The sequence below is a fragment of the Drosophila navojoa genome, chromosome 4 (assembly GCF_054131105.1).
Source record: "Drosophila navojoa isolate 15081-1374.11 chromosome 4, UAZ_NAV_1.0, whole genome shotgun sequence".
In the NCBI taxonomy this organism is placed as follows: domain Eukaryota; kingdom Metazoa; phylum Arthropoda; class Insecta; order Diptera; family Drosophilidae; genus Drosophila; species Drosophila navojoa.
The window spans coordinates 9245047-9270308 of NC_142892.1; the positions used below are offsets into that span (position 1 = coordinate 9245047).

Here is a 25262-nt window from a genome sequence, read left to right on the forward strand (position 1 = left end):
GTTTCACAGTTGTCTTTCTGCTCGCTCTTACTCTAATTTACTCAATTCTCGCTTACTATCTTACTAATACCAATTCTCCATTTCCCTTTTTCTCTACTTGTCGCTCTGTTAGTCTCTCAAAGTCTCTATTGCTACATATTCTCTTTAACTATTGTATATATGTTTCCGCATTCAATCTGAAGCTCATTCTCAGTTGGGGAACATTAATTCATAAAACTCCTCACATGTTTTATGCCCACACAAAGTTACCTCCTCCTCCACCCGACTTTTCTTTGTCTTAAATTTCTACACTTTTAGCCATTTCACAAAAAGCCAAATTAACTTGATGTCTTCAAATGTCTTGTGGGAGACGTACGAGTTTTGTGGTTTTCCAACGAAATTATACAGTTTGTAATTGCAATATGCAAATGAATATGCGCTTGTCGACTCCGAAGCACATACGTACACATGTACATACATATATATTGGGCCACTGGGTGGGCGCAGTCAGACGACAACAACAACAACAACAGCAAAGTCAGCTTGACATTTGAAACTTGAAATGTAAGTGAAAGATACAATCCCAATCTGTGTAGCCGTCGCTCTCATCGACATCGAAGCCCCAGACATTGTGCACAGACAACTTAAGAACAGAAAGAGACAGCGAGAGAGAGAGAGAGAGACAGAGATGGTGGAAGAGAAAGAGATAGGATGATTCCTAAACTCTCGCATGTGCACATGATAAATGACGGCCTTTCGGCAATTGCCTTCGCAATGGCATTTGCCAAATCGAAAATGAAATTAACACTTCTCCCCACACATCCAGAAAGAGCCCCATTGTGCAATTACAATTAGGATTCACAGATCTGGGAAAACCCGCCCACAAAACAAACTGTTCGAATGCTTAATCTCCTTTCTCAGAGTCTCTCAGTCGACGAATGACAGTTGCGGTCAAATTTGAAATCTTTCTACAACATTTATAAAATTAAATTTAATGTTCTAATATATTTTGCTGCTGACTGCAAACTGGAATCCAATTTTATATCAAATTTCGTTATATATATCTTTTATTTAACGTTTAATTAAATTTGACTATATAGTTCTTTACATTCCTATTAATTCTCTTTCAAATATTTTTCTTACTGGAGGAAACTAATAAAAACTAATTTTACCATTGCTAAATTTTTATTTACAGCTTTATCCGCTTATTTACAACTTATGTTAAGAAAAAAAATAATTCGAGAATCAAGTGCCATCTTTATATTCGTTTACCATATCTGTATTTATTTCTCATTTGAAATTAATTAATTTCCCATTTAAATTGCTTGATTCATAGCAGGCAGCTTATTTCCGTGAAGCAACAGGGCTGATGCGCAGTCTGGGTCAGCCAGCTGGCGTCTGTTAGTGTGTATCCCTGGTAACTGTGTGTTTGTTTAGTTTTTGTGCGAATTATTTTGTTTTTCTGTCCAATAATTGGTGTGCAATAAGTAGTTAATTGAGTTAAAGATGAGTGCGAGCGATACAACAAAGCAATTATCGATTGTGGATATACGAAATTATATGCTGCAAAACGACGGCAAGGTGACAAATCACGCTCTCGTCAAGCACTTCAAGAAATATCTAACGCACACACAAAGTGAGTCAGAGACATTTTTATGTGTATTCGTATATTTGACAACAACCTGTTGACATCATAGAGCAATGCAATTTGATAGGCAAATTAAGCACTACTGAAATCTCAATTTCAGATGAGGCCGAGGCACGAAAGCGCTTCAAAACCTATGTGACGCTGCTCTCCACCATCAAGAATGAAAACAATCAAAAGTATTTAATACTGCGCAAAAAGTATATCAATGAGTGTCCGAGCGAAGAGGTTGTGGAACGCGCCGTCGCGGCTGCGGGCACTGCCTCTGCGCCCTCCAGCCCGGGAGCTGCTTCCACGGTGTCCGTGACCGATAGCGGCATCTCGCCAATGAGGCAGCCGCCGCCCTATAAAGCGCCGCCCGAGGTGCAGCAGTCGCCGACACCAGCACCGGAGCCGGAACCAAGTGCTCCAGTGATCGCTGGCTTGGCTGTGCATCAGGATCAAGTGGAGACCTATCGGGAGTGCGTTAACGAATTCACAGCTGCCATGCAACGCATTGATCCGGCACGCCTCGTGCGCCAATCAGATATCGACAAGAAGAACGAACAGGACGCCGAAACCGATGCCAACGGTAACGCCGATGTCGATGCCGCTGCCGCTGCCGATGTCAATGGCAATGGCAATGGCAACATCAATGCGGAGGCCAATGGCCAAAAGACCGATCCTGATATTAATGGCAATGCCAAGTCTATATCAAGGGTCAATTCCGTGGACGAGGGCAATAATAAGGAAAATATACCGCGTTTTTCCTTCTCGTCGGGCACTTCTACTGATAGCTCCTCCGCAGAGAAGGCAGACGCAGCTGAGAATCCCATCAGCGTTAAGGAAGCGACACGCAAATTCAACCGGATGGCCTCTGAAGAGGAGGCAAAAATAATATCACCGCCGCCCAAGAAAAAGCCAGAAAAGGTATGTCTTCTTCATGTTTAACAAAAACCGGTTAATTAACCCCTGCGAATATGGATGCGGGCACGGGTACGGGTACAACTGCTTTTCATTGCCTAAACTAAAGAGTTCCACATCGCTGCTGCTTTGACTGACTTTGTCTTGCTTCCTGTGGGGAAGTATTTAGTCTTTTTTCTTTTGCATAAAACAAATTTGTCTGTTCTTATTGGCAACTAACAGAATTCCAAGACACATTTGACTTGGCTTACACAGATTCTTTGAACTAGTTCGCATAGCAATATAGAGATGAGGGTGTTTTTACCTGACACGCGGGCACTTAGATCCCACTCTCGCTCCCTCTCTCTCTCTCTCTCTCTCTCTCTCTCACTCTGTCTCTTTCTCAAATATAGCTCGAGTGGAACTGCTGGTCACGAACTAGCACTACCAGCACATTCAACTTGTACACATCCATTAATTTTATTCTCCTACAATAAAATGTGAGATTCATAAAAATTACAAGCGTCCGCTACAATGTCTTTTCGTCACATATTCTTTTGTGATATGTATATATATATTTGTATATAAATGACATACGTACATGCATTCAGCAACGCATATACAAGTAGAATTTATTGAAAAATAAATTCTTCAACGTATTTTGTAAAGCTTTTCTACTTTTAGTGAACCAAGCTATGTATATAGGAAAAGCTGATGTCTATATAGAACAGTTTTCTTTATTTCTTATATCATACTACCTATTTTACAGTATCACAAATATGATTTCACGTACGCTCCTTTCGTAATAGACTCAAAATCCAACATCTATCCGAAGTAATATTATTATATCAATTGCTTTATTTATAATTACCCAAGCAGCAACTCAACTTGTTCCCTTTGAGCATGCATTGAGCAAATTTTATAAATATATATTACATATACTATATATATAGCTGGTATATCGGCCATTACATATAGCTGACAATAAAAGGCGACAACATGTTAAAATTTGTCAAGCGTTACGAGAAAATCGTTTCGTAGCAAATGTTGCGAGCTAAAGACGAAGGCAATTACCATTTGGGCCCGAGCATTGACAAACAACTGTCATCCACTCAGGGCTGTCAATCAAAAGTGTTTAGGGTTTAGGCAAAGGCAACTGCATAAATCATTCGACTACGTCCGGCCAAGATGAATCTGTCTATGTCTATACGTTCCCCGCCCACAAATATATATCCCAGAACGAGCCAGGCAACAGGCGCAACAGCACTAGATGTATGTCAAAAGCGAACTCCGAATTGTCAACTGCATGTCAAGCGCTATAAAAACTCAACTCAACACTCGCCTAAAACACTAACGAAAAAGACTTAAGTGTTTATTTGTGCACACACACACACATACAGGCACTCGCTTCCACTTATGTGTGTTAAATTAATGTTTACATATATCGAAACGTCTCGCAGCGTCTAAGAATCACAGCATTTATGTTGGGTTTCTCACGTTTTTCATGTTTCCGGATTAATGTGGCCCGAATTACATGCAGAAAAAGATATTTCCTCTTTTAGCTGTTGTAGAAAATATGAATTTAAACAGGGTATTTGCAGTCGAGCAGATATTTATGTGTACTGCGATAAATATATATATTTTCTATTACGCTTTTGCTAGAGTATTAACCATCCTTTATATACTCCCATTATTCCCAAACGTAGTTACATATCTCATTACAAATCATTCGAAAGTTATCTAGGATCGATAATCTGATATTCAAGACAGTTTCATGAACAGTTTCGTGCTCATCATTGTCGAAGCCGTGGAACCTGTAAAAATTGTTAACAAATCTGTGCGCTAACAAGCCAAATCAACATTCAAAACTTCAGAAGAAAAGAAGAGAAAAAAGTAAATAAATAAAAAAAATTTGATAGACGGCGCCAGCAATCTTTATCTATCACAAACCCAATGTATGTGAAATTCCCTTGATGAATTATGTTTAATACAAATATTATTAATCATCTCAGAAATTGTGGAAAAAGTGCCAAATCATTCATGAAAGAGTTTCGAAATGGAATTCTGCCCCTTCTGTTTCGGCTTCTACGTTGTCTTATGCTTCTTCTTCTTCTTGTTTCATAGATCCATCAATATTATAGACCGTGAAATTTAGGCGCCGCAACCGTAAGCGCTGCGGGTCAAATCTGCCTGCTAGCTGATCAATTAAATTCGTTTCGAGTGTTTTTAATTAGCTTCATGAGTTGGCACTTTGCGCATTTAGTCAGCACCCACTGTAGCCTCGACAGCATACAACTATTTAAATTGCTTAGCTATCGTCGAGCTGCAGTTAATTTCAGATGTAGATAACTGTCGAGTGTGGTTATTAAACTTGACTTTTAATAGAAAACATGTTAATCCGAGGTTTAAAAACAAAATAATAAAATATAAGAGAGCCTTAGAGAAATAACTATTGGAGAAGAAAGACAAGAAAGTCTCTGTACTAGATGTCTAGAAATGAATATAATAGATTTTCAATACTTAAAATGAGTTAAGCATCGTTTATCACTTCAAGGTATTCAGGAAACATGAGGGGTTCTAAACCCTAACATTCTCTTTGAGATTCTTTAAAGATATCCTAAGGTCTCTCCCAACAGTTTGATGAACTTTAGTTCAATTTTAATATGAGACAAATCTGGGCAACTTCATTGAGCCCGCTCCACACTATATTTGCAGAGAATAGTGTTTGCCCAACACTAAAATGACAATTTTGAAACAACCCTAAATTCCATTTATGCTACGCTTAAAAGGCATTGAAATGAAGGTCCAACTGCAGCATCAAACAAACCACATATATTTTTATTAACCCACAAGGTACTTTGGTGGCCAAAGTCCGTGTCCCAATATGCATATTAAGCCCGACTGAGAGGTTGGTCCTGCGAGAGAGAGAGCGAGTGAGTGTAAAAGGGGGCGAGAGATAGAGAAAACCCTTTTTTGGATAGAAACAAGTTGGTGAAACATGTTAACATAGCCAATAAGCAGCAATAGAAATTAGTTAGGCAAAGCTATAGTCATCAGGCAGGAAGGCGGGCGAGCGACCGAGCGACCGAGCGACCGAACGACCGACCGACCACAAAGGACCCAATTAAAAATGTAAGGAAACAAACCAAAAGTTGTTATTGCTGTTAAACAACAACGCCGTATGTCCCGAAGCGGTTAAATTTACAAACAGCAACAATGTCGACCCGATCGAAGCGGACAATGGCACAGCGGACTGCGAGTGACTACGGGCGGAAGGCATACGGCAATACGGCAATACGGAATACGGCAAACATGACCATTTTGTGGCTTCATTCCGTTTTTTCTCTAGTTTTTTTTTTGTGTGTGTGTTTTTTGAAAAGGGAGTCAAAGGTAAGTTTCGGGTGGCAAACGCAAACACAGCAAACGACGAGGACATGATACAGTCTGCTCTGGTCTCTGGTGTGCTCTGGTGTGGTTTGGTTTTCGTTGGGTCCGATCTGCAGCCGGACAATGGCCAGCAGGGTGATATAATATCTTGCATAAAGGGACACACACAGGACATAAGAAAGCCAGTCAGCAAACAAGCGATTGGGGAGAACTGCCCCCAACTGGAACTGGGAGGTGGCCGAGGCCAACGACGACGGCGACGACGACGAGTAGCAGCAGTCGTCGGCAACATTTTCCTTTTTTTTTTTTGTCGATTTTTATTTTTCTGTCTTGTGGGTGGGTGGCTACTTGGGGGCGTTACGGTTCTTTTGTTTAGCATTGACATGGCCACTTTGCCCGGGGCCTTACTTTGCAATGTTTGTCCTGTTATGTTGCTGTTGCCGTAGCCGTAGCTGTAGCTGTAGCTCTGCCTCTGTTTCAGTTTCATTTGCTCTCTCGCTCACCTTGTCGGCTATTCGGCAAACGGCAATGCGGCGTGTGGCAAGCGGCATGCGGCATGCGGCATTTGCAAATGGCGCCACCTGAAGCGGGTGGTTAACGGGATTTAAGCACGGCGGCGAGTAATTGGAAAAACGTGAGCACTCCCAAAGTCAAGTGGCGTGTAAATATATGAAAGGAGTTACGGCTGCTGCTGCTGCTGCGACTGCTGCATCCTGCGGCTAAATGCCCCAACCATGTGTATGCCGCATTTATTAGCTATGTGTAACATAACGTAACGAAGCGAGTGCTGTTTGCTCTTCTTCTTCTTTTTTACTTCTTTTTTTTTTTGTGTGTTATTTTGTTGCCGTTTAGCGGGGGTGTGGCACGCAGAGAGTTACAGGTAAGCAAATGCCCGACTCTTTTGCAGGCTTGTTAGCAAACGCGAAACATTATGCGAATGGATAATTAGTTGCCGAAAATGTTTTCAGCGCTCGTAAATATGAGAGGCAAGCACACATGTTGCCAGCTATTGTTGTCTTTGTTGTTGTTGTTGTTGCTGATGTGGCACATGTGTGTGCCTGCGCCCCTCGCTCATTAGAGTGCTCATTATCAATGGGAATGCGTGGTGGTTAAACAGCTACCCATTCCCGAAAAAAAAAAACGAAGAGAATACATGAGGAACACATACTGGAGTGAGAGAGTGGGAGAGAGAGAGAGTGAGAGAGCGAACAAGAACTTTTTGGAGCTCTATTTCATTTAGCGCATCGCTAAAGAAAACCCGGCGCACCAAATGCCTAAAGCACGCGCCTAATAAATAAAAATTATTACCTTCATAATTATGGCAAGAACATGCCGTCGTCGTCGAATGTGTGCGCATAATTATGCCAGCTTTTTACACTCGCATAGAAAGTGAGAGAGGGCGGAGAGAGAAGGAGTGGGAGAGTCCCAATCCCGCCCAGAAACCGTGCGATTGCCTTGCCACATGTGAGTGTGCGTGCGTGTGTGTGTGTGTGTGTGTGTGTGTGTGTGTGTGTGTGTGCTCTAAGATGTGTTGGCGTTAATGCTTTCAATGGGCTTTCTATGTTTTATGCCCGTTTCACATACACACATATACACAGATATAATTTTTGTTTTTGTTGTAGGCCTACTCGGAATTTTGTAAAATGTTGTGACAGAAACATGCATAATTAATTTATGCGCTTTGGTAACCCGTTTTTATGTCTTTCAGCAGCTAATTGAGGAAAAGGACTCACCCGATGTCACATTGTCACATCCGAAAGCCAAGGAATGGATTGTCGCCATGGCCAAAGTCAATTATCAGGAGCTCGCTAAGTTGGCTAATGATTATCCAGAGCTTGTCAAACTGCAGGTTAGTGAAAAGATTACAATTTGTTATATTTATAGATATGACGATTTTGTATATATATATTCTATATGTGTTAGAGAAAGAACCCCAAAGGAACCCACTTGAGCTCCTTCACAGATAAAGTATGAACTCTTCTTGGATTGTTTCTCTCAATTTCGGAATACCAATTAAGTACTATTCAGTAGTATTAAGTATTATAAGTCCTACTCTCAACATTATGCAAAGAATTTCAAATGATCTCAAGATTGCGTCTCACTAATTTCTCGTACAATTAATTTCGGCTGCATTTTTGCCTAAAATTAACTCCAATTTAGGATTTCAAACTATTCCAATAGCTGTTTTACAGTTAGCCTAACATGTATTAGCCACGATTTGTCAGTTGAGATTAGCCAAGATGAAGAAGAAGAAGAAGAAGAGGAGTAAAAGCGAAGCCAACACACAATGCCTGAGGCAGAGGCAGGCGCAATCATTGGCTCGACTTGAGCAGCTCGAACAAATAAAGACAAGTACAAACTATTCATAAGCATTAATTACGACAAATTAAGCAGCAACGCGTTGTTTTTGCCATGTCGAACAACATTTAAAAATGCGAGAGAGGAAAAAAAAAAATCAGATATATATATCTGTATGTATAATGACAGTCGGCGGCGGCAGTACGTGGCACAAAAACAAAAAAAAATACAACAGAAAAGTAAAGCGCTGCCAGCCCCAGTTGCTGCCTCTGACAATTAATTGTGAAATATGTTTTTCAAAATTTTTAGCACTTGTAGTGCATGTTTTCTCTATAAAAAAGAAAAATAGAAAAATAATAATACGAACAGAAAAAGTGGGCGTTAGCTGAGGAAACAATTTTTCCGAGCCAGAGCGTGGGCCTCGAAACAAGCTGCGACAATTGCCATTAGGCGAGAGGCAGTCGGCGAATGCAGCCAAAACTTGACCCACTAGGATGGACCAAAACGTGCACAACAAATGCACACACACACACACACACATAGGGTTGTATGTTCTGGTACATGTAATTTCCATTTTGGACAGACAATTGTATACAAGCGTTTGACAGAACACGTGTTTATATTTGTACTCGCTCTCATCAGAGCGATTTTAGGCAATGCTTTTTACAAGCCCCGGCAATTGTCGCCCCGGTAATAGAACAGCTATAAACACATGTTTAATCAAATTATATAGCTGGTAGTCTACATCTACATCTACATCTACGTCTACATCGATGCGATATCAAAGGCAAACACACAAATGTCACAAATGATTAAAAACTGAGTTAAGAACTAGAATTATTTCTGACATCGAGCAGACGAAACAATTTTGCGCTAACTTATTGTTGTAGATAAATGTCATATTAAATGGTCATAAATTAGCTTGCCCAACAATTTATTAAACTACGTTTATTTTGTTTCTTGTCTTGCTCATTTCTAATATATATGACAGCACTCGAAATGAAGAACATTTTCGATAGGGTCGTGCGGGTGGGCTGGGAAACTCTACGAAAATATTTTCCCTACCCGAAAAATATACAAAAAATGAACCGAAAATATTTGCTAAAAGGAGGCAATCTTTGGGGACTGCTGCCTGGCTGCCTGCTGCGGTGTCTCTCAATTAGAGAACATTTTGGGTCCCACAAATAAACATATTTTTATGTGTGGCATGGCTACGGCTTCTGCTGCCGCTGCTGCTGTGCCCTCTACACGATATTTCCATGAAGATGATTTATGCCAGCCGCAAGCGAACATGGGTCGCACTCCCGAACGTTACCAGCTCGGAGTCGAATGAGCAAGCCTTAACTTATGCGAACTAATTGCCGTACAAATGCAATGTTCCCGGAAATAATGGATTCCGTACTTGTATGTATGTATGCAAATCTTGAATGCCATAAGTGCAATCAATTAATATGAGAGCGCATCTCGTCCTCTGTCTCTCTCCCGTCTCTCTTGAGTGCAAGTGTGAACGAATGGCAGGCAGCTCATTAGCGGCGCTTGCAATTCCCCGAATCACTGAAATCGCAATGAGACGGAAATAGCAATAAATCAGAGACACGATTGTCACTTAACCTAATGTCTCAACTCGTTCCCAGCACGCACGCACGCACGCACGCACGATCTCTCTGCCAATCTCAGGGTGCTCTCTATACACATCATGATCATGAAGTTTAGTTAATGATTTGATAAGCTTATAGATCAGTTCATTCATGATTAAGAAGTGGAGTTTGGCTGAGATATTGATAACTTTATTCCATGTTATTTACAATCTACAACTACAACTCTTTTAATATTTATCATATTTTATCTATTTAATTCAACTATTCGATGTTTGTTTGCTCTCTGTAGTTAATAGTTGTTTCCATTTCAAGTTTAATTAAATTTTCTGCAATCAGCAGCTGCCAAAATAACAAAGCTCCAAACTCATTTCGAATTCAGTTACGCTCTAGGCCTGCCAAATCCTTTTCTCGTTTTTTCCCATTTTCCGACTCTGCACACATGCGACTGGCATCATGTGGCCACATGTCCATCCTCTCTATCTACATTTATGCATATGTATGCACATCTATGTATGTCTAGGTATGCTAATAGTAGGCGCTTATAAAGTGTAACAAGTTTTGTATTAATTAAAAACTTTAGCTGCCGAATGTCCATGTGTGTGAGAGTATTGAGTGTGTAGTTTTAGCAATTTCTATTTGTATACCCTGGAAATATTGAAGCGGGGCAGGGGAGGCGTCTAAGAGAGGTCTCTATTCTTATCAAATGTGATACATACATTGCCCAAAAATCGTTAACCGAAACAGCTAATGAACTTATTGAATTGTAAGCCAGAGATTATTAAGCATATCTCGAGATATATAGAACCGATTCACATGAAATTTGTGAGGCAGCTGCTCCTTAGTTTTATACAGCCTAATGATAAATCCTTTTTGTAAACCCCAATCAAAAAATGTAAATAAACTAATTGTTTTCTGCCCAATCCAGGTTAACTTCTAGCCATGACTCGCTTTCTATTACCTAACAATGTGAATACCCATATAGTGAATACAACTATGGACACTCACTTGCACTCAATTACGAATACGAATAGTCGCAAGCATGCTACACGTGCTGCATGTGGAATGAAACGCGAGTTTTTGACTGTTTGTTTGCCGTCCCCATCGGTTCTATTGGGTGGGGCACAGCGCGGTCAGCTGTGTGCGATGGAGGGGGAGGCAAGCGGGCAAGCGGACCGCCCAATAGTCGAGCATGCAACGTTTTGCCATTTCAGCTTGTAGCCATTGTAGTTACTCTTGTTGCTGTTGCTGCTGCTGCTGCTGCTGTTGCTGTTGTTGTGCGTCCCTTTCATTCAGTCAGCCATGCAGCCATATACGAACAGCCATCCAACCATCCATCCATCCATCAACGTGTTTGACCTAGCCGGCAATTCGGCTTGACATGCGAGTAAATTGAATTTTCCTTGTTTCACATTTGTTTTGACTTGTTTTTACTTTGTTTTCCTTTTTGATTTTGGCTGTGTGTTGTTCGAATTACTTATTCAAATTAAAAAAATATATTTTTTGCCTTTTTTGTTTATTTTTTTTTTTTGCTGCATATGAACAATGACTGGGCACAAAAATGTTGTCGATGTTTCACCTTCAACTCTTTCCACTATTTACATAGTACATACGTGCGTGTATGTATGTATGTGTGTATTAGCATATGCAAACATACATACATACATTCAAAGTGTCTGTCTATAGATGAAACATGATGGCTTTGCCTCGCGTTAATTATAGCTCCCAACTTTTGTAGACAACAGCAATTTACAGCTGAAGCTTAGACAAGAGCTATAATTATTTTCAATGCAGCTACAAATTGATTAAGTATAGCTGTAATACATATTTATATAATTTGTACTTCTTCTACTCCTTAAAAGAGCTGTCTAAATCGAATTGAAGCCAAGGAAATTTTTCTTCTGCCTGTTATAAAATATCACACATATTGCAGGGTATCTAAATACCTATAAAAAAAAAGGAGAAACAACTAACTCTAGTTATATATCTATGCCGGTATTTAATCTTTGATGTTGAGATCTGGCTACCTGTTTCACTTAGACCCACTTTTCCGCTGGTAGCCGGGCCAAGCCATAGGTGAAAGTAATTGAAAGCCGGCTGGCTTTTGATGAATGATAGTCGCATACCCCAACTGCTGCCGGCTGCCCTCGCAATGCCTGTGGGGGCCAGAGCGCTCAAAACTCAAAGGTGAAATTGTAGAAATGACCGTGAACTTTTCAGCAGGTCGTCAAAGAACAGCCATAAAACGTCTGACACCTTTTGCCAAAGACACTGACGGCCGGTATTATAATAAAAATTTAACCCACAGCAAATGTCAGAAGCGTCAACAGTGGCGCCTTTTACCAGGTCTCTTCTAAATCCGTCTACATCGGAATACAGGCGAACAACATCAAAAACGAATAGAACTTGTTGAAATACTGACTCGATCTGCCCCGTTCTGCTCCGTTCTGCTCCGCTCTGCCGGTCTGCCCTCGTTCTGTGGCCATTAAATTGGAGGTGACAATTCAATCAACGCATCCGCCAAAGCAGCCGACGTGAAATGACTGAATCCTTTCCAGAAATCAAATCAAATGTGTTTACGACCCCAATCTTGACATCTTTTGCCGACTGGCGGGGCCGGCCTGCATCGCCTCGTTGGTGGCTTGGCACAATTTTATGCCGTTGCGTAGCTATTAAATTTAATTAGAGCTCTCTGCTGTCGCTACCGCCATTGGCCGTCAGCGGCACATAAATGTCACCAAAAATATTCTACTGAAATACAGATATATACATATATGTGTATGTATGTGTGTATATACATATATATCAAATGATGCCGCCTGCTGCGCACAGTGTTCAAGAAGTACGACTGCGTGTCTCTCTTTATTTAGCTCCCCGTGGATATGTGACTTACTTATATAGTTCATCAGGGCTCGCTAGCAATTGCCGTCGCGTCGTCAAAACTTGTTGTTGCCCATATTGTCAGTTGACATGCGAAAGGATGTGCCCGCTGGGAGTGTTTAGACAGAGTCATCAAAGGTGTTATCTCTGAAGTTTCTAATGACATAATTGCGTTGGGAAATATGCAAAGAGTTCATTCGATTCTTAAGTGCATTTATAATGCCTAAAACTTATTTATTAAATATTAGTATTTGATTTGATAGTTTGGATTGGTGTATGTTATCGATAACCTAGCAATATAGTCGATAATATATTATAATGATATGAGAGGTATAACATGCATTGATATTATGTCTAAGATTTTGTTCAACTCTATGATTAAGCAAACGTATATTTAAACTTTAATATAAGATAAATGCGCTAAGTCTTCCTATCATATAGCGATCAAAGTTTAAGTTCAAATAGACGTTATATATTCGATAACTCTTATCGATAACATATTTGACAATATTTTAAAAATATATTTCTATACTAATATTGTCTATGCAGTCAGAATAGACAGTTTAACTGAAGTTTTATCAGACATAGCTATATAGCGTACCATATCAAGCACTAGCCAAGCCACGTCATGCCTTGAACTGCAATCAAAATGTTGATCGAGCCATTAGATGCCCCGCACTCAATATGCAGTTGAACTGGGCGATTTGATTAATGAATCGCTGGCACGATCAAGACCTTAGATACTTACGTGCCCATCGATTCGAATCGGCTCGCATGCGGCTAAGCTGAGCGAGTTCTAACCAAGCTAACGTTAACCATTTATTATGGCACCACCTTAAACGTGGCTGTCCGCAGTAGCTGCCATCGCATCGACAGAGGCCACAAATTCAATTTCAAAGACGCCGGAGTTGCGAGCGCGCCTCCTACAAGTTTTGCACAGTTTTTCAATTCGCTTTTAATTATGAAAAATCGACGCACTGACAGCCAACATGAATTAGGGCGAAAGTTATTAAATACGAGGCGTGACAACAGAGAGTAGTGCCTGCCTGCCTGCCTTCCAGCCAGCCTGCCTGCCCCAATGGCCCCAACTCTGGGAATTCTTCAGCTGCTTGCGATCGACTCCTCAAATTGACAAAAATTCGTCTGTGTTTTTTGTCTTCTTCTCCTTTTTTTTGTGTGTGGTTTGTTTGCTTGTAGCATATATTGGGTGGCGCTGTTGGCGCCAACGTTTTGCACGTTCCAACGTTGCTTTGGTCAGTGGGACGTCCACAGAATCACTCCTCCTGGCTGCCCTGGCCTGGCTGAGTCGAGAATGTCTTCACAATTATTGTCATTCACAATTACCGGCGCATGCTTTAAGTCCAACACGAAAAGCTGACTTTCTGTGTGAGCTCCGTGTGTGGCACGCTGAATTCGTGAATACCCTTTAATCAGCCAGATAGATGATGCTGAAAGGGATTAAAAGTCGCTTGGTAGAAAACTTAAATCCTGCTTTAAAAGCAAATGCCAAAGAGATTTCTAGTAATAAACCCGAAATGATTATATATCATTCTAATAACCTACATATATAAATTAACATATTCAATTAATATTCTCTTATGCCTTGATTGTTACAAACTGCCTGGTTGACTAGTTAGAGCAGCTCAGGCATCAGTTGAAGGCTCAAGAAATACGAATGAAACGAAACTAAAGTCCGTGACTTTAGAGTTCGGAATTTTCATTTCCCTGCGCTGAGCGAAAAACGTGCAGCTACAGTAGACACTCCCCCGCTCTGCAGCCGCCTAGCCTTAGCCTTCGATTCGTTGATGCTGTCCACTCGTCGGCCCGTCCGTCCATCCGTCCCTCTGTCTGTCTGCCGCTTAAGTGTCAGCAAAAACGAAATTGAGCTTATCTGCTAAATGCATCGATCGCGGAGCCTCTGCCCAAGGACCAGCTCACCTCCAACTTCTGTGCACCGACGGGCGACTCGATGCAATCGTGCAGTCGTCAAATTAGCGACGTTCGAAATACTTCCCAGATAACTACGAAAATCGTAAACAAAATAAAATGCTCAAACCCGCCGAAGTTGCAGTCATTTCCTGCGCTCCACAGCCACCAAACGATCTGTCACGGCCCTCAGGACGAGGACTTTTGGGGCAGACACTTTCCGAATACGCTAAGCCCTAAACTACTTGAGGAGCAATCAAAGTAATTCGCATGCTTACGAACTAAATAGTGTTCTGTGGAAAAGTATGGGCTAGGCCTTCCGAAGAGTTAAGTTTGCTAGATGAGCCGAGGTTCTATAAATCAGGGATAAGCTAAAGGGCAACTATTATACTTGAAAGTAGATCTCGACTAAAGATTGATTGCTGTATATGAATCCAATATCAAGGCGTAGCCCAATATACCCGCTTCACACCTTCAGGTAAGGAATTGCAAAGAGGGTTAAGCCAAGGCGACGACGACGACGCTTCACGATCCAAAGTCGTCTTCTGTGTGATTTATTCGCTACTCCAATTGAATTGTTTGACGGGGTCTGCAGGCGACCAAAGATATCTTGGATGGATGACTGTTGGCTGGCTGAATGTTTCGATGGATGGCTGCTGTTGAGATCAGTTGAGTGACATTTCATGAGCCACGGAATGACGTGCATTTGCAGACGCCGCCAACAAAGCAAGAGCAAAACCAAAAGAAAAAGAAGAAGAATTTATATAACAAGAGACAATGGCATCAGCGTTACCCATTGATGATGCTCATCTGTGGCTGATGATCTGATCGCGCAATTCCCAAAACGACAAACTCAGGCGCCATGTTAACCACCAAGAAGTCACTGACTAACTCCAGTGCAATCCACAACATTCACACAATCAGCGATTGACGAAGATGGATTCATGATTGACTGCCGACTGGCCCCGGCCATTGTTAGTGCACAAAACTGATTACAATCAGTTGAGATGGCGACGGCGACGGTGACGGCGTTTGCATTTTATTGAACACGATCCTTTTGATAGCCACAGAAGTGGAACTGGAACTGGAACTCGAAATGGCAAATCAGATGGACTTGATCTGCCTTTATTTGGACAAGCAACTTGTCATTTTTAATGGAATGCATTCTGTTTAGATATGCAAGTGTGCGTGCGTGTGTGTGTGTGTTCCACTATCCAAATGATATATACACTTGACCAAATTGTCTCCTCAATCAGATATTGTAGTTATTAATGTGTGTGTGTGTGCGTGTGTGTGTGCTGCATGCAAAGCAATCAACACCGCAATCGACCCCACTCAACGCGCCGTTGCCTTTGGCTTTAATTCGAGTTGTATATTGATTAGGTTTCGCTTTTGGCGAATCCATGTTCCTGTCGTCCTCACTGCCACCGTTCCATGTACTAGCGCCAGCTACCGAAACACACAATGTCCCCCTAAGAGGGACGCCACACCAGCGGCAGGAAATTTGTCATATATATAGCGAGTATATGTGGACCCAGTCGAACTTCCCTCTCTCTCTCTCTCTCTCTCTCTCCCTCTCGGGTCATAAATTCTGCAATACAAATATAAATAATATTTCTCATCCCATTGCCAATTGCCAGCGGCTTTTTGTGGCATCGGACATCGGGAATGGCGAGTGGCGAGTGGCGAATGGCACCGATGCCGGTGACTACCCCACACATGGTTTTGGACACCTCGGCGTGCGGACAGCAATACAAAAAGAGGTGTTGCCACGTTGTTATGAGTTTTTAAATCTGCCTAACCCCCAGCCCTCAACATTTATTCGTATTTAATCGATTTTTCAAATTGCCTTCAACTCTGATCGCGCACAATACGTACCTGCAACATATTCTTTTTCAACGCCCACCAACACGCCCATATTTGTTTTGCACATATTGCTGAAATATATATACATATATATATGAGAGAGAATAAGTCAAGTATTTAGTGTTTAAGCTTAAAGAAGTAAATGCTGGGTGTATAAGTACGCAAATGTAAATTAATCATTTATAATATGAAATATGATAATATGAGAAATTTAGGGAATTGGGCAGAGTACCGAGAAGACTTCTTTTTATTTCTAAACTTTCAAAAGAAGATCTCTATATATTTCTATCTCTTATTCATATAGAAGATTTCTAAATAACATCGAAAATTCTTCATTACATTTAAAGTTCTCTGAGCTAAATCTAACTTAGTTTTACATATACTTCCGCTCCAAGTTCGAGTCATGCACACAATTGCTTTGGTTACAAACTTATTTAAATGGAGGCGTGCAGAAATTCTAATTGGCATCGGGATTAAAGATTGTTTTGTAACTCTTCTCCCAATTTGATGAGAATTTATGCATAATTAATGAGGGAATCTGAACAGGTGCGCGTGTTTGGGGCGACAACCGTTTCTGTCAAACACGATGACAAAAGATTACATTTTGCAACTTGCGGCTGCTGCTGCTCCTGCTCCTGCTGCTGCTGCTCCTGCTGCTGCTGCCACCGACCCCTGCATGTTGTTAGGCAGAGATAGAGGCACAGGCGAACTGGCAAACAGGCAACAAGCAGGCAAGCAAGCAGGCAACATGCTTAAAAATTAACATAAAACTTCTGATAATAGTTTCGCATGCGATTTGTGTGATTGCCAGATGGAGCCAGCATCCAGGCAGCATCCCACGCACTGCGTTGTGCCCGGCTCGTTTTAGCCTAAAATCTGTGCAGCGCATCCCGGCTACAGCGACATCATAAATAACGAAAATAAACTTTTGGCGCAGAAGGGACGAATGTGCTGTGCCCCAGACCCTGGCGACGAGAGGCGACTGGAGTCGAGTCGAGTTGAGCTGCCAGGTCGAGCCTCGGCTGCCTCTCGTCTAAAAATGTATGTAGAGCCCAGGCATGGCCGGTACATATGCAGCCTGAGTGCATTTGCTTGTCAATAAAAAAGGTTCCGGTCAACGAAACTGAAAAAGAGCTTGAAAAAACAAGCATGAATATGGCAAGCGAGCTTGCATGACTGCAGGATACTCGCTCACAGCGAAATTAATGAATGAATTCCTTAAGGAATCGATGAATTTCGAACTAACTGGATTACAAATAGATATGTGCATATATCTAGCTATATGGCTTATTAAATTCCTGGATCTAGAACTGTGAAAGATATAGTTTTTCCTATTTTATGCGGCCTTTAGCTAAAGAACTGTGGAAGACAAATCTGCATTTCTCTGTACATAGCAGACTGTCCATATATGAACAGACGTCACTCTAAGCCAATACACTCCCTTTCGCTTGCTTACAGGGTATAAAATGGACTCAAAAAGGCAAATGATCTGAAACTATGTTGGCAAGTTGCGCTTGAATATTGAATGATTTGCACGGGCAACATTTTCAGAAGAAGAATTTTAACAATTATTTAGCAGTTCGCTTCTCTCTCTCTCCCTCTCTCGCTCTCCCTCTCTCTGTTGCTGCTTATCGAGCATTTCATAATAATTAATTAGGAAAATTAAGAAACGATTATCCCAGCGCGAGGTAAACGCACGACTTGCGCGTCCGGCCAGGCAAAGGAATAACAAAATTCTGTTAGTCACGCATGCTAATCTTCGTGTTGTCGCTAAACTTGCAACAGTTGCAAACAGCAGCAGCAGCAGCAGCAACTGCAACAAGCTCGACGACAGTTTGCAACGGCGGTGGCCCACGTTGGCTGGCTGTGAGGCCAGCATTGTTTGGCGGGGACTACCAAAAACAAATGATTATTGGGCAGGTGATTGTGGGTGCGGGGGCGGCGGGGTCTATTTAAGGGGCTAATCGTGTCGCGTCTGTGGCGCATCTCGTGCTCGCTTGGTCTAGCGCTCTTCGTGATCTCGTCCGGCATATCCTGTACCGATTTATGGCATATGATCGGGTCAATTAGCTTTTCGGAAGGGCGTGGGCCCCGAGACGCTGACCTGGCCGAAAACAAAGTAAAAAAAAAAAAAAACAAGAAGGCAATGAATTGAGTGTAGCATTAAATAAATATGGTGGCCATTATCGGATAAGCTTCTGGATCATTTACTTAAACATGTCACTTCACATTAATCTGGAGTCGGGGCAGCAGGCCGCAGCCAGGCAGCCAAGCCGGCAACGGGCAACGAGCAACAGGTAGGCGAGGAAGCCTGGCCACAGGCCACACACAGCGCCAACGTGCCGCATCGTGTGGCTCCAGCTTCGCATGCGCAGCGGCTGCCTCGCTGGGCCCGCTGAATGGCTGATGGCTGTTTGCTGCTACCACACAAAATCGAGATTATCATAAATAATATGGAGTAACAGTTCCACGCGTTTAGCGCAGACCTAGGATGCCCATTTGTTGTGCTTCCCAGGAAAGGATGAGGTCACACTCAGTTAGCCACTCTCCTGAGCTGAACTGGAGCTGGTCAACTGCGTTGCCCCTGAGCCCAGTCAGTCAGCCTTAATGACGTCTAATTTGTCATCGTTGAGGAACTAATTTTTTAGCTTGCTGATATGGACCCAATAGAGCGCTACCTGTCTTGAACACGAACATTTATAAGATTTCTGCGTAAGTTACAAAACCAGGCAAGAGCAAGACAACCAAGACGACGACGACGCTGACGATAATATCATGGAAGATGGAGAGCTGTTGAGCTTGGGGACTCATGTGAGAAGTGGAATTTACATATAATTCCGGGAATAATATGTATTTAATGTATTCGTTAAAGGGAAACCTCAAACTCCAACTTGAAACTAAACTGGCGATAAGATAAAGCTGTCTACGCTTCTCAAAAATTCGCTGTAAAATTTAAATAACTCTTTTTTGTCTTTTTGTTGCAAAAGACCTTGTTTTGTTAGGTTTAGTTGTATTTTTTTTTTATATATATACATATATTTTGGGTGTGTGTGATACCTTTTTTGTTTAGGCCCAAGTTGATTTAGCTGCCACTTGATGATCTCAGATCTTTCAGCGAAATGAAATTAACTATTCATATGCCACTTGCATGAAACTAGTTCATAAACTAGAGCCCTATTAAAGACCCATTTGTCAAAGAATAAATTGGGCAATATTCGAAACGTAGTAAGTGCTATCTAGAGACATCTAATTGGGCCATGTTCACATATTATGTTGCGAGTATTTTGGTAGCAGACTGACATCATTGTTTGTGCCTGTTGTGGGAACATTTAATAGAAACTTTAGAATGTGAGATGAGACTAGAGGCGTAAACGAAAAATGTCTATGATTGTAGATTTAACTGCAAAAAATACTTAACTATGATCTACAGAGATCTACACTTAAATTAAGGGAGAAAAAGATAATAGAAAGAATGCAGAAAAGAGGCTAAAAGAGAAAGAGAGAGAGACGGATATCGTACCTATGTATAAACTATAGCGAATATAAAAGAGAAAAAAGTATGGCAAAATGGAGATAATAAGAGAAAGAGAGAGAGAGAGTTTTAGAGTAGAGGCTATAAAGATCTATCGCTAATCCACGAGGAAATTCTTGACTTCTCGAATAGAAGCAAACTTGCAATATCTATTTAAATCAATACTTAAAGGTTTCCCCCTCTTTTGCATACCTCTGTCCGTCTCTCAGTATGTGTCTTCATGTTTGAAATAAAGATTATTGAAAACAAACAGACATCATGAGCACATAAATTCACTTCTTCCTCTTGTTCTTCGTTTTGCCGAACTGCAAACGCAGCCAAGGCGAACGCCTTCAATAAAAATTGAAGGTGGATTCGGTGGATCTGGTGGATCTGGTGGATTGGAGCTGAGCGCCGAACGCAAGTTGTGCTTTAATGTTGCAAGATGCATGTCTTTGCAACTTAACATATCCGGCGCCTAAGCCTATCAACTGCTTGCACTGATTGCCCAGGACTGTCGATTGAGGAGCAGGAGGCTGAGCATGATTGGGTATGATGGCAGGCAGGCAAGGAGGCAGCCGCGGCAGTGGCGTCTGCTGCATGTCTGGCGGCCGTATTAATAATTTTAGCGTACGTTCGTTGATTTAGGGTGCATTTAAAGCGTGAACGACTGCATTAATAATTTCTTTTGCAATTTTATTGTGCATAAATTTCATTAATTTATAATTTTGTTTGATTTTTACTGCGACTAACATCCAACCCGCTGCTTCGCTCCAAGGAGCATGTTGCGCCAATGTGTTGCTGCGCATCGCTGACTGTTGCTGCTGCTGATGCTGTTGCTGTTGCTGTTGCTGTTGCTGCTGCTGCTGCTGCTGCTGCTGCTGCTGCTGCTGACTGGGGGCATAAATTATTTAGCCGTAGTTTTGGCAGGCGCCCGTTGACCGCGCGCTGCGTAGATTTTGCGATTGCGCGCCAAGTGAGGGCTTATCCACATTTGTGCCGGCGTCGTCCTCTCTGGCCAGGCACAGAGCTCACCCTGCTGCTGCCGTTGCATTTGTATATTTGTATATTTGTATTTGTTGCTTTTTGTTGATGTTTGGGCTCCATGCTTCATTGAGAAACTTATGCGGTTGTCGCTGTTGTTGGTTGTTGCCTGTTTGGCCGTTTGTCCGTTTGGCTCTTTGCCTGTTGCCTGCTGCCTGATGCCTGATGCTGGTTGGCTGTGGCCAATGCAGAGGTCCTGCAGCTGTGCCCGGCATGTCGCCTGCCAATGTCTTCGGTTTGTGCCCGCGCAGTTAATTATAAAAGCTTGGACATTTTCGCTTCGGTTTGTTTTCATTTCCAGATGCAGATTACATTATGATTTATGCAAAATAGTAAATGCGTCTGATGGCAACATGCGCCAGCCGCCAATGCCCCTCCACTCCCCGCCATGCCAATTGTACTTGCAATGCAAGAGGCCAGCCAAACTTAGATGATATTCGTAGCCTGCTGTCCCTCTGTCTGTCTGTCTGTCTGGGATTGCAACGCCTACAAGCCTTAAAGTGCCTGGGAGCTGTGCACCCTACCGGCTGCTCAGCTCTCAGCTATTGCAAAGCCCCTAATTTCATTTATCGCCCCTTTAAGCCAATCATAAACCCTCGCGCCATGGACCTCTCGTAGCGCTTTTCCTGACGCAAATTCGTCGCACGGCCGCACGGCCATAAATCAGTTGCGCCATGAAGAGGCATCGTAAAAGTGCTTAAATTAATCATCCCATACATGTATTTGTTATTCAGCTCGTAAGGTTTTACGATGCCCCTGACCGCGGGGCATCCATAGGCGCAACAGGTTGCCACCGTCGCGTTTTGTTTTCTAAGCGCCAGGCCACTCACTGACAACGGCCAGTTAGCAATAACAATAACAAAATGCAGCCAGTGGATTGAGCTGCGAATGAACGACTGGCAGATGCTCTGTAAGGATATGAAGTCACAGAAGTCCTTATACTCTGGAAAGTATGACTAACCAGGGGCTTTATCCAAGTTCTTTTCATAGCATAATGAGCAATATATTGAGATCTATTCGTTATCTAATCAAATTCTGCTTTAAATAAAAAGAAAATCCCTTTCAGAATGACTAAAAAACTGAGAGTAATTCGTAAGAGAATATTCATCAGAAGAAGTTTTCGAGTTAAGTAATCTGAATAATTTGTCGAAAATATATTAATCGGTTATCGATTAACGAAACTTTGTAAAGGAATACCCATGCATTTGCATTAATATTCATAACAAAAACAAATCAAGCTAAAAATGTAATCGAATAGTTATTAAAAGCTTAATCAATACACACATATAAAGCCAACAGCTCTAATAGTTAACATATCATGAAGATCTAATACATTTTCCCCATCTAGCAACCCTGTTCTATACAGAGTATAGCAGCAGGAACAACAACAGTCTTTAGAGCTATATATCAAATCGTAAACTTAACTGTGTAATATTCGCAGGTATTTTGCATAACGAGAAATTCTTTGTCATCGCTGGGCATTGTGCAGTGCGCTCTCTCTCTCACCCTCTCTGTCTCTCTCGCTCTGCTCTCTGTCTTCCGCCCATAACGTGGCATTAATGTAGACTGGAACATGCTGTTGCATCTGCGGCATGCCAAGACAGTGGTCAAATGTTTTCGGGGCTAGTAGCCGTAGCTCTAAATTGCAAATGAAATTGCATCGTTATTACATGTTTCAGGGGCAGCGCAAATTAAATTCCATATGGAAAAAGCAATCTTGCCAAGAGCCGCACACGCACACACACATACGCACATGTATTTATGTATTTATTTTACACAGATCTCTACACTGATGGCCACATTCTACAGTACGTGACAATGGGTGCGTTGCACAGTGTTTGAGCGGACAGGACAAGATGTTTAACAGCCCAGGCACTGAAATTCTATCGCCCAGACTCACAAAGAGAGAGACAGACAAAGAGAGAGGGAGCAAGAGAGAGAGAGCTCCTACAATCGCTTTTAAATTAGTTTAGTGGCATTTAAGTTAATCGCCTACAAGGGAGCTAAAATTGTCGAAGCTACCCCAAACGTTCATGCAGTCAGTCCATTCAAAATTGGGCGAACGTGATTCGATTTTCAAGAAGCTACAGCCAGGCCATATCTCTTGTTCAGATACACACATATAGTAGGTATGTTCATTCACTTACTTATGAGTGGGTTAACTGCAGCAGCAAATTGAGTTGTGCATCGGGTGGAAAGCAAAAAGAACAACGCTGATGACAACCATTGGCCAGCGCCCGTTGCCCGTCCGTTCATATCATTTGATGGAGCCGTGCATCTGTCCAGTCTCCAGTCTATCCATGTTGTTTACTGTTTGCATAAATCTTGCTGCCGCCTTCTCTAGATAGCGATGCTTGTAATTAAATTGCGACACGGGCCAGCCAATGGCAGCTAATGGCGCCACAACATAGATCCCCAAGACAAACAACGACTGTCCCACACACACACACATACGTCTCTCCCTCTCTCTCTCTCTCTTGCTGTCTATATATCTGTGCAATTCATGACAGAGCATTGGGGACACGACCTGAGCTTGCTGTCTCGGCAAGTACAGGGCACGTTTCTCAATGAAATTCCAGAGCGAAGAGCGATCCAGAGCGCGCTTCTGTGTGTTCCGGCGTTGTCTGCCTGGCCATCAAAATATCAAGAGTCTGAAAAAGCGATACGGGCCTGGCCACAAGGGCGCCCGCAACTTGGGCGGCTTTGGCGGCGACAACACGAATCGGTCGCAGTCGGAGTCGCCACCAACAGCAGTTAATTAATTCTGCATGAAATTTAAAGGTTTTTTTTTGTTGCTGCTGCTGCTGCTCTTGTTGTTGTTGTTGCTGCTGCTGCTGCTGCTGGGTAACCAGCCGCCCAGCTAGAGAGTGCATATATGGCAAAGTCATTGTCGTCGCCGGTCAGCCAGAGCATCGGCCGGCGTTTCTGCACGTACAGCATTTGTCTCTCAGACCCGGGCACTAATCAACGCTGAGCAATCTGTGAGCCGCAGAGCTGCCTGGCTGCCTGGCTGCCTCATCAGCCTCCCAAATCAAGTCATTAAGCTCGCCGGAGTGCCAAATGGAGCAAATAACGCTGCAACTAGGCCGAATGTGCGTCATGGGAGTTCACAGATGCCAGCGCAAAAAAAAAATCTCTCAATTAGTCAGACAATTAAATCAGCAATCGATGCCAAATGAATTCGATTTCATTCATTTATACGAACGTACGTCAAATACCTACAATATCTCCGCCTTCGCATGAATTGTGGAAACGTTTAAGGCAGTGCTAAATAACGCTTCTTGGGAACAGTGTGGTCGAATGGCAGCGACTGCCTCCCTCTGCGATTCTCATTATTTCGAATGAAGCAAGCAGATTATAATTAAGCTTATATCCTTATCTATATATGAGTTTAATATTAATTATTAACAAATTCTACTTTCTCTCTTTCTTTGCAGTGTCCAGCTACGGTAAGTTTTTATCCTGATTGCTTGAAATATTATCAAATTGATCATTAAAACATTCCCTCTTAGTATTGAAGATATATACATTATAACTTTGCATATACAATATTCATTAATTTATTAATTAATATATTAACAACAGAAAAATTTTAAAATGTTATATAGCATTTATTAATTATTAGTATTAAGTTTTATGTTTTATTATCTTTGATCTTTGATTAATCCAATCCAAAATCCTTCACGTCTTGAAAAGCCAATTAAATTCATTAAGAATTACAACTAAAATTTATCAGAAAAATTCTTTAAAATCAATTAACATTATTAAATTCTTAACTTGAATCTGAAGGCCTTTAAAATATAAAAAAGAAACAAACAAAAAAAGCCAAATATAAATATATTCAATTTTAATGGCCATTAAGAGTTTTGCAACAGCTCATATAAATGCATGAACTGTTAAATGTCGCCGGCAGCACTCATAAAAAAAAAAGGAAACAAAAACTCAAAGATCAAATAAGAAATAAAGGAAAAAACAATAATTTAGCTTAACAACTTAATAACAAAGCAAGAAAAAAACACCTCAACTCGATCAGCTAGCTGCGATCACCTGTTGCTAAACTAAGGATGCGCATGCGCCAGCCCCGCAGGCGACACCAGTATGTCAAAACTGAAAAGCAACCCTCATCAGGACATCAGAGGGCAGAGAACAGGATCAGGAGGCAGGCGCAGGCGACGACGTGAGCTGCCTCAGTGTGCAGGATATTCCACCTGTCCGCGAGTTTATCGATTGCACCATTGACAAATGAGCC

General features: G+C 41.9%; 1 protein-coding gene across 2 annotated transcripts; it reads left to right on the forward strand.

The window, feature by feature from the left end:
- The first annotated feature begins 1355 nt into the window (after positions 1–1355).
- On the forward strand, positions 1356–24569 carry LOC108650877 (uncharacterized). 2 transcript variants are annotated; one of them, XM_018100200.3, is made up of 4 exons: positions 1356–1615; positions 1728–2533; positions 7602–7742; positions 24451–24569. In XM_018100200.3, the coding sequence occupies exons 1-4, from the start codon at positions 1486–1488 to the stop codon at positions 24508–24510; spliced, it is 1137 nt and encodes a 378-aa protein (XP_017955689.2). In that variant the 5' UTR covers positions 1356–1485; the 3' UTR covers positions 24511–24569. The 2 variants fall into 2 exon arrangements, with proteins under 2 accessions (XP_017955689.2, XP_017955690.2); XM_018100201.3 differs by having other exon boundaries at positions 1358–1615; positions 7605–7742.
- The last annotated feature ends 693 nt before the right edge of the window (positions 24570–25262 follow it).